The sequence below is a fragment of the Oncorhynchus nerka genome, linkage group LG14 (assembly GCF_034236695.1).
Source record: "Oncorhynchus nerka isolate Pitt River linkage group LG14, Oner_Uvic_2.0, whole genome shotgun sequence".
NCBI lineage: Eukaryota > Metazoa > Chordata > Actinopteri > Salmoniformes > Salmonidae > Oncorhynchus > Oncorhynchus nerka.
The window spans coordinates 26,604,026-26,614,287 of NC_088409.1; the positions used below are offsets into that span (position 1 = coordinate 26,604,026).

The 10,262-nt window shown below is 44.0% G+C and overlaps 1 protein-coding gene across 4 annotated transcripts in view; it reads left to right on the plus strand.

The window, feature by feature from the left end:
• The first annotated feature begins 563 nt into the window (after positions 1–563).
• The window catches only part of LOC115124359 (chloride channel protein 1-like), a 53,511-nt gene continuing 43,812 nt past the window's right edge, over positions 564–10,262 (plus strand). For 3 of the 4 annotated variants that reach the window (XM_065027862.1, XM_065027865.1, XM_065027863.1), the window contains exons 1-4: positions 564–756; positions 6,418–6,634; positions 6,742–6,873; positions 10,169–10,262. The exon at positions 10,169–10,262 is cut by the window's right edge and continues 35 nt beyond it. In XM_065027862.1, the coding sequence (XP_064883934.1) occupies positions 703–756; positions 6,418–6,634; positions 6,742–6,873; positions 10,169–10,262 (497 nt within the window). In that variant the 5' untranslated portion in view covers positions 564–702. Of the gene's footprint in view, positions 757–3,103; positions 3,151–6,417; positions 6,635–6,741; positions 6,874–10,168 lie in introns of those variants that run through there. The other variant, XM_065027864.1, reaches the window with a different exon arrangement.

The following is a 10,262-nucleotide window of genomic DNA, read 5'->3' on the forward strand; positions in this document are numbered from 1 at the left end:
TTTTGGTTGATTCGATTTTTTAAAACTTTAATTTATTTGGTACATATTTTTTTAACTCTATTTTTTTAGCTGCATTGTTGGTTACTTCCATTCATGCTCTGCAATGTGTCCTTAGTTAGTTTTATAATCTTGGACTGGATAGCTGGAGTCTCCTAGACTGACTGGCTGACTGGCCGACTGGCTTATAGGGAATAGACCTAGGAGAATGAATAGCTGTTGACAACCTATTGTCAACTCATTTTGTTAGCCCCCACAAGGTCAAATGTTATATCTAGGCGGTTTAGGGCTAAGGATAGAATTACTGTTAGGGCTAGAATTAGGAGCTAGGGTTAGGTTTAGGGTTAGGGTTAGGAGCTAGGTTTAGTTTAGGGTTAGGAGCTAGGTTTAGGGTTAATGGTTAGGGAAAATTGGATTTTGAATGGGACTGAATTGTGTGTCCTCACAAGGCTAGTTAAACAAGACTGTGTGTGTGTGTGTGTGTGTGTGTGGTGTACTTAATTGACCATACCTGTAGGTCATTGAGGACGATACTGTACTACCTCCCCTTGGACAAAAACAAGGCAGGTACAGTCACTCTTACAGGGATGTCTTAAAGGACAGAAAGGACAGATGTGACATCCAAATAGAGGTTATATACAATGTATATTAGAGAGAGGAAGGACAGAGTGACATCACACAGCACCTGAGAAGAGAGGAGGGAAGATGCAGGAGCGTATCAACACTTTTGAGACAGGTCTGAATTTAGACCAGATTCTGGTAAGAGCTTTATTGATATTTTACTAGTAATATTTATGTGTCTTTGTTATGTTATAACATCACATAATTGCAAATTATTGAGAGGTCATGTTGATATTGTTTATGTTAGAATGTTACATATTTATTTACATGTGGCCAAGTGGTCTCAATTTTGTGTTCTCAAAAAACGTTATGTTCTCAATTTAAACTGCTTGACATATCAATGTCTTAAGGAAATCAATATTGCAGTCAATCAACTAAAGAAAACATTGTGTTTAAGATATGTGTGAAGAGATATTGCACAAAGTTTGGAATATTATCTTTAAACTATTGTGCATGAAACATTGACTCTTGGGGATGTCTTAAAACGGTGTGGTTTTACCCTTATAGGGGATGTCCTAAAACAGTGTGGATTTGCCCTTATAGGGGATGTCCTAAAACAGTGTGGTTTTACCCTTATAGGGGATGTCCTAAAACAGTGTGGTTTTACCCTTATAGGGGATGTCCTAAAACAGTGTGGTTTTGCCCTTATAGGGGATGTCCTAAAACAGTGTGGTTTTACCGTTATAGGGGATGTCCTAAAACAGTGTGGTTTTACCCTTATAGGGGATGTCCTAAAACAGTGTGGTTTTACCCTTATAGGGGATGTCCTAAAACAGTGTGGTTTTACCCTTATAGGGGATGTCCTAAAACAGTGTGGATTTGCCCTTATAGGGGATGTCCTAAAACAGTGTGGTTTTACCCTTATAGGGGATGTCCTAAAACAGTGTGGTTTTACCCTTATAGGGGATGTCCTAAAACAGTGTGGTTATCCTTATAGGTTGTCTGTTAGGGTTTACTTGGATGCTCTAAATTGTTATGGGAGTGTTACCTGTGTGTGTGTGTGTGTGTGTGTGTGTGTGTGTGTGTGCGTGCGTGCGTGCATGCGCGCGCATGTGTGTGTGGTCAGCCCTGACAATATAGCCCTGTCTTGGGACACAAGGTTAATAATATAATCTGAACCAGTCACTGACGGACAGACACAGATATTAGGACATGAGGCACCACACAGACACACACTCACCAGGGACCCAGGAATCTGTGGTTATTAGTATTTTTTAATTAACTCTGAATGTCACCCTGCCCTTCACTCTCTGAATCTGTTAGCAGCTCTCACTCTCTCTGTGAGTCTCTCTCTACCCTGTCTGTCTGTCTGTCTGTCTGTCTGTCTGTCTGTCTGTCTGTCTGTCTGTCTGTCTGTCTGTCTGTCTGTCTGTCTGTCTGTCTGTCTGTCTGTCTGTCTGTCTGTCTGTCTGTCTGTCTGTCTGTCTGTCTGTCTGTCTGTCTGTCTGTCTCTGTGTGTCTCTCTCTCTCTTTCTCTCTCTCTTTCTCTTTCTCTCTCTCACTCTCTCCCTGGGTATCTCTCTACCCCTCTCTCTCTCTCTCTCTCTCTCTCTCTCTCTCTCTCCCTGAGTTTCTCTCTACACCTCTCTCTCTCCTAAGTCTCTCTCTCTCCCTAAGTCTCTCTCTACCCCCCTCTCTCTCTCCACGCTGAGTCTCTCTCTCTCTCTCACGCTCTGAGTCTCTCTCTCCTCTACCCCCGTCCTCTCTCTCTCTCTCTCTCTCTCTCTCTCTCTCTCTCTCTCATGCTGAGTCTCTCTCTACCCCCCGTCTCTCTCTTTCTCTCTCTCTTCCTTGTTCATTCTAAGCGGTTCTATACCTCCTCTCTTCCTTCCGTTCAGTGTTGTTACTGATGGACATGATGATTAACTGTTAATCTTCTAGTTGAGGCACATAGAGGCCCTTACAACTCCCACATCAGGTTGGTTTTGAAGTGAGTGTTTCTCTGATACCACTATGTATTTCAATATAAAGAAATGGGTAGGATTGAACCCTGAGCTAGTTTCTCTCTGGCTCTGTGCGTATTGAGTCCTTTGGCATGGTGAGTATGTGTGTGGAATAGTAGTGAATGTGTTATCAGTGTATTGAATGGAGTGTACAGTGTATGACTCCACACACAGGGTCACACAGTGACACAGGACCAACACATGCTGACAAATGAAGAGTGATAGGCTCTCAGTAATAGATGTATCACAGTCTCACGCTGTCTCTCTCTTTTTCTCTCTCTTTCTTTCTCTAGAGAGAGATACTATGTTCTCCCCGTGGATGATTCATTCTTTCATTCCGCGTCTTATCTTTTGATCTCTCGATCTATCATGCTGTCTGTCTCTCACCCTCTGTCTCCCCCTCTCATTTTTGTCATCACTCCCCAGGTTCCTGTTTTTTTGCCAGTCCTGCCTGTTTGTTCATCCCAGATTGATAGTGTTGTGTTGTTAATGTTTAGTGTTGACCTGGTATTACAGTCACATATAATACTGTAGGACAGGGAGAGAACAGTCCCATGAAATAATGCCGAAGAAAGCAGACACAGAACAGGTACTGTATGCAACAGCATTATATATTTATCTTAAGCTGTTAAATGCATATGTATCTTTTGAGGGGTTATACAGTGAGCTCCAAAACTAACAGTGACACATTTTTTGTTGTTTTGGATTTGAAATGATACAATTACTAGGAGGTTAAAGTGCAGACTGTCAGCTTTAATATGAGGGTATTTTCATCCATACCCGCTGAACCGTGTAAAAAGAACAAAACTTTGTACACGTCCCCCATTTTAGGGGACCAAAAGTATTGGGACAATTTCACTTATATGTGTACTTACTGTATGTTCATGTGGTCAATACAGTATAATGTCTATTGCTTCCTCAAGAGAGGGAACATTCAAGTCAACTTGCCCTGGCAAGACATCAGTGTTCTACTTGTTTTTATCTTAATTAATTATAGATCCACTGTTAGTACAGCTATTACAGTGTAAGTGTCAGAATGAAAACAATGAAATGCTTGTTGCATGGCAGTTCATAAGCCTCTGGATATAATACAGTGTTGTTTTGAATAGGAACGAACAGATCGTAGAGATAGTTCATAAGCCTCTGGATATAATACAGTGTTGTTTTGAATAGGAACGAACAGATCGTAGAGATAGTTCATAAGCCTCTGGATATAATACAGTGTTGTTTTGAATAGGAACGAACAGATCGTAGAGATAGTTCATAAGCCTCTGGATATAATACAGTGTTGTTTTGAATAGGAACGAACAGATCGTAGAGATAGTTTGCTCCCTTGCAGTAACATTTTCTATAGGACTTTAAAAACATGAAAATAACTTTTAAGAGGTGTGTTCAAGAATAGTTGGCAACATTAGATGTGTTTAACACCAACCTCACTATAGCCTGTAATTCCATCACCCTATTAGGGTAAAGGGAAGGGTCACTATGGGGAATGAGTCAAGAGACGTTCAACCAAGGTGAAACATTGCACAAGGCAGTTCAGCATTATTGTTGTTGACCGTTTATTGTTCACAAAAAATGAATCCCTCAAAGTAGCCTAGACATTGCCCCTAGAATGTTTTATTTATTTTTTATTTAACCTTTATTTAACCAGGCAGTCAGTTAAGAACACATTCTTATTTACAATGACGGCCTACCAAAAGGCAATAGGCCTCCTGCGGGGACCGGGCCTGGGATACATACAAATATAAAAAAAGAATATAAATATAGTACAAAACGCACATCACAACAAGAGAGACACCACAATACAACATAAAGAGAGACCTAAGACAACAACATAGCAAGGCAGCAACACATGACAACACAGCATGTTAGTAACACAACATGACAACAACATGGTAGCACACAACATGGTAGCAGCACAAAACATGGTACAAACATTACTGGGCACAGTCAACAGCACAAAGGTCAAGAAGGTAGAGACCACTATACATCACACAAAGCAGCCACAACTGTCAGTAAGAGTGTCCATGATTGAGTCTTTGAATGAAGAGATTTAGAACCAGATTACAAACACACGTGAGGTGGGTAAACAGTGAAACACAAATCACTAGAGTGTCACATCTTTAATGCTTTTACTCTGCATAAATATACAAAGCCATTTTGAAATGAACAACAGTTGCACCTGTATTATCCAGGGTTCCGGTTAATTCCACAAATTCCAATCTAATTCCAGGTCAGTTTTTGAATTCAAAGAAAATGTAAATTATTTTCAATTACAACTCAAGTAAATTTCAAGAATTAATGTTCCCAATTCAATATTCAATATTGTACCAGACAATTCCACAAATTCCAATTTGAATTCAAACAAAATGTAAATTATTTTCAATCCCAATGTTATGTAAATTTCCAATTTAATATTCCACCAGACATTTCCACAAATTCCATAATTCCTTCAGGCTTTCATGATGCCACTGTTCATAGAGCTTAGCTATACTGGAAATATAGAAATTCAAGTTGAAATGATTTAAAACAAATCATGCTGTCAATTTTTGGATATTAACTGGGAAATGTACAAATATTGAATTCCAATTAAATTCTAAAGATGACATGTTTTTACAATTCCAATTAAATTCTAATTCCAACAGTCCAAACTTGTTGAAATTTGAATTTAATTCAATGTAAATTCTCCTATCAAATGAAATTGGATTTCTCCACAACCCTGGTATCATCTGACATGTTTGTCAGTGGGCCTCCTGGTTGGTTGCATCAGCTTTCCTCTCCTGTGAGAACCTGATACAGGACTGTCTGGCGCCAGTGATTTAGTTCTTCCACTGATTTAGACTCATGCGTTGCAACTTAGTGGTATGCAGATATACTGTAGGTGTAAGCATAACTTGTTTTCAAGCACAGGTCCAGGTCCAGGTGTGTTTTATAGCCTGTGTAGGTTAATTAGGAGTGGGGTGGTGAAAGCTGATCCTAGAGCAGCTCCTGTGTGTATGTGTGTGTGTGTGCGTGCGTGTTGGAAGAGGAAGGTGTGGAATGTTCTGTCTTCCTGGGATCTCTTCCTCTGGCAACCTGGCTCCTGTCCAGCCCAGCTTCCACTCAGGGAGGGGTTTTTCCGATCTCTTGGCCCGTTTTGTCTATTTCTGGCCTGCGGCAGGGTATTCAGGTTGGTGTGTATCCCTTACAGACACGCCGCACATTCCCTCTCTACCTCGTTATCTCCAGCTATCCCACTGTGCCGGATCCAGTTTTCTCTACTGCTCCGATTTATGATCCCCCTTTTAATTTCCTCTGATCCTCCCACTCCCAATCACTTCCTCTCTCTCTCATCTGCCTTTCTACCTCAAATTCAAGACAATGCAACACATGAAAAAAACCCTACTGCATCCTGGGTATTTCTGGTATTTCTTGCTAATGTAATCTCTTATCTCAGTGTTAAGCTCTATGGGGAGAAGGCCTACAGGGAGCCTATTGGTAGTGAAGAAAGCTGCAATGCTTTCTGGGTAATGAAGTCTACTCTGTCCAGGAAACTGCAAGGGGTTCTGGGTAATGTCGTCTTTGATCTCAGCGTTCAGCTCTATGGGGAGAAGTCCTAGGGAGCCTCTTAGTAATGAAGAGAACTAGAAAGCTTTCTGGGTAATGAAGTCTGCTCTGTCCAGGAAACTGCAAGGGTTTCTGGGTAATATTATATAGTCTTTGCTCGATCCAGGGAGGTGCTCTTGGTAATTATATGTAGTATCCTGCTCTGTCCATGTCCATGGGTGAGTAGAGGGAACCCGCTGGGCCTTCTGGTTAATGTGATGTAGATTCAACAATGCTTCCTGGGTAATGTAGTCTTTGCTCTGTCCAGCTCTACGGGGAGTACAGGGAACAACTGGGTAGCTTTGCCAGGCGGGAAGCAACACGGTTGCTGACAGAGAGACAATGGAGGAAACAGACAGGAGAAAACAACATGGTCAATGCCAGACGGGGGCGTGGCCAACGACATCACAACCCCATCACCATGGAGTCATATCTCAGCCACACCTCCTCTACAAAGAAGCCCCGCCCCTACTCCAAATGCCAAGGTGAGAGACAAGGACTAGTTCTAGCTACATCACTGTAAATAACCCCCGGTAAAAGTTATTTTGAGGCCTAAACACATAGAGTAATATAACTTATTGTGTTGGTCCAGACTGTGTGGCTCGTATACAGCGGTACATCGTGACCAAGCTGGGGGAGGACTGGATCTTCCTGGTGCTGCTGGGCCTCACTATGGCCCTGGTCAGCTGGAGCATGGACTACACCAGTGCCAAGAGCTTACAAGGTACATGACTACAGTCCCCATAATCCACTGTGGCTGTAGCAGGCCATGTACCCTCACTAGATGGCCATACAAGACAGGATAAAAACTGATGATCAATATTATGAGCTATTTGACCACAATTTAGGCCTGCTACCCAATTCCAAGTCAACCCCCTGTCCCTACCCCCTAGGTAAGTCAAACAAAGTCAAATCAAATGTTATTAGTGAGATGCGCCGAATTTAACAGGTGTAGACTTTACAGTGTAATGCTTTACTTACGAGCCCCTAACCAACAAAACAGAGTTAAAAAGTAAGACACATATTTGCTAAATAAAAAAGGAAACAAGAAGACAATGAGAACAATCGCGAGGCCAAATACAAGGAGTTCCAGTGCCAAGTCAATGTGCAGGGCCACCAGGTAGTTGAGGTCATCATGGTAATACTGTATGTACAGGTAGGTAGGGGTAAAAGTCACAATCAGGATATATAATAAAGAGAGTAGCAGCAGTATGAAAGTGTGTCTATGTGTGTGTGTGTGTGTGTGTGTGTGTGTGTGTGTGTGTGTGTGTGTGGTGTCAAATCAAATCAAATCAAACTGTATTTGTCACATGCGCCGAATACAGCAGGTGTAGACCTTACTGTGAAATGCTTACTTACAAGCCCTTAACCAACAGTGCAATTCAAGTAGAGTTAAGAAAAATATTTACCAAATAAACTAAATTAAAAGTAACACAATAAAATAACAATAATGAGGCTATATACCTGGGGTACCGGTACCGAGTCAATGTGCGGGGGTAAAGGTTAGAGGTGATTTTGTACATGGTAGGGTTGAAGTGACTATCCATAGATAATAAACAGCAAGTAGCAGCAGTGTACAAACAAATGGAGGGGGGGGGTCAATGTAAATCGTCCGGTGGCCATTTGATGAATTGTTCAGCAGTCTTATAACTTGGGGGTAGAAGCTGTTAAGGAGCCGTTTGGTCCTAGACTTGGCGCTCCGGTAATGCTTGCCATGCGGTAGCAGAGAAAACAGGCTATAACTTGGGTGACTGGAGTCTCTGACAATTTATTGGGCTTTCCTCTGACACCGCCTATTATATACAGTAGGTCCTGGATGTCAGGAAGCTTGGTCCTAGTGATGTACTTGGCCGTTCCTACTACCCTGTATAGCGCCTTATGGTCAGATGCCGAGCTGTTGCCATACATATGCATGTGTGTGTGTGTTTTGTATGTGTGAGCTTATGTAGCGTGTGTGTGTGTGTGTGTTGGTGTGTCAGTGTAGTATGTGTGAGTGTGTGGGTAGAGTCTAGTGAGTCTGCAAACATTTGATTAACTGTTCAGCAGTCTTATGGCTTTCGGGTTAGAAGCTGTTCAGGAGCCTTTTGGTCCAAGACTTGGCGCCCCGTTACCGCTTGCCTTGCGGTAGCAGAGAGAACACTATGACTTGGTGGCTGAAGTCTTTGACCATTTTTGGGGCTTTCCTCTGACACCGCCTGGTATAGAGGTTCTGGATGGCAGGCAGTTCTGCACCAGTGATGTACTATGCCGTATGCATTACCCTCTGTAGCGCCTTGGGGTCAGATGCCAAGCAGTTGTCATACCAAGTGGTGATGCAGCCAGTCAAGATGCTCCCCAATGGTGCAGCTGTAGAACCTTTTGAGGATCTGAGGGCCCATGCCAAATCTTTTCAGCCTCCTGAGGGGGAAGAGGCATTGTCGTGCCCTCTTCATGACTGTGTAGGTGCATTTGGACCATGATAGGGCCTTACTGATTTGGACACTGAGTTACTTGACCCGCTCCACTACAGCCATGTTGATGTGAATGGGTGCGTGTTCTGCCCTCTGTTTTCTGTAGTCCATGATAAGGTCCTTTGTCTTGCCCACATTGAGGGAGAGGTTGTTCTGCCAGGTCTCTGACCTCCTCCCTATAGGTTGTCTCATCGTCCAGGCCTACCACCATCGTGTCGTCGGGAAACTTAAGGAGGGTGTTGGAGTCATGCGCGGTCACGAAGTCATGGGTGAGCAGGGAGTACAGGAGAGGACTGAACAACCACCCCTGAGGGGCCCCCGTGTTTAGGATAAGCATTGCAGATGTGTTGTTGCCTACCCTCACCACCTGGGAGGGGCCCGTCTGGTAGGCTTGCGTCACTGGTCAGCTCTCGGCAGGGTTTCCCTTTGTAATCTGTGATAGTTTGCAAGCCCAGCCACATCCGACGAGCGTCAGAGCCAGTGTAGTAGGTTTCGATCTTAGTCCTGTATTGCCTATTTGATGGTTCGTCGGAGGACGTAGGGACATTTCTTATAAGCATCTGGATTAGTGTCCCGCTCCTTGAAAGCAGCAGCTCAGTGAGGATGTTGCCAATAATCCATGGCTTCTGGTTAGGATATGTGCGTACGGTCACTGTTGAGACGATGTTGAAGTGTATAGATGCTGACCTTCCCTGCTCTACACACTTCCCTGCTATTTCCTTCTCTTCCCAGCTCTACACTCTTCCCTGCTCTACACTCTTCCCTGCTCTTCCCTGCTCTACACTCTTCCCTGCTCTTCCCTGCTCTTCCCTGCTCTACACACTTCCCTGCTCTTCCATGCTCTTCCCTGCTCTTCCCTGCTCTACACTCTTCCATGCGCTTCCCTGCTCTACACTCTTCCCTGTTCTTCCCTGCTCTTCCCGGCTCTTCCCTGCTCTACACTCTTCCCTGCTCTACCCTGCTCTACCCTGCTCTACCCTGCTCTTCCCTGCTCTTCCCTGCTCTTCCCTGCTCTACGCTCTTCCCTGATCTTCCCTGCTCTACACACTTCCCTGCTCTACACACTTCCCTGCTCTTCACTCTTCCCTGCTCTTCCCTGCTCTTTCCTGCTCTTCACTCTTTCCTGCTCTTCACTCTTCCCTGCTCTTCCCTGCTCTTCCCTGCTCTTCACTCTTCCCTGCTCTTCCCTGCTCTTCACTCTTCCCTGCTCTTCCCTGCTCTTCACTCTTCCCTGCTCTTCCCTGCTCTTCCCTGCTCTTCCCTGCTCTTCCCTGCTCTTCCCTGCTCCTCCCTGCTCTTCCCTGCTCTTCCCTGCTCTTCCCTGCGCTGCACACAGATAAAAAAAGGATTCAAAGGGGTTCTTTGGTTGTCCCCATAGGAGAACCCTTTCTGATTCCAGGTAGAACCCTTTTTGGTTTCAACTTTCTGTGGAAAGGGTTCTACCTGAATTCTCCTATAAGAACAGCCGAAGAACTGTTTTAGGTTCTAGATATAACCTTTTTAAAGATTGTAAATCCACTGCTCCAATCTCCCTTCCTCCTCCTCCTCCTCCTCTCTCCCCTCTCCCAGCGTATAAGTGGATGCACGGGGAGCTGAGGGGGAATGTCCTGATCCAGTACCTGGCCTGGGTCGTCTATCCCATGGTCCTCGTCATGTTCGCCTC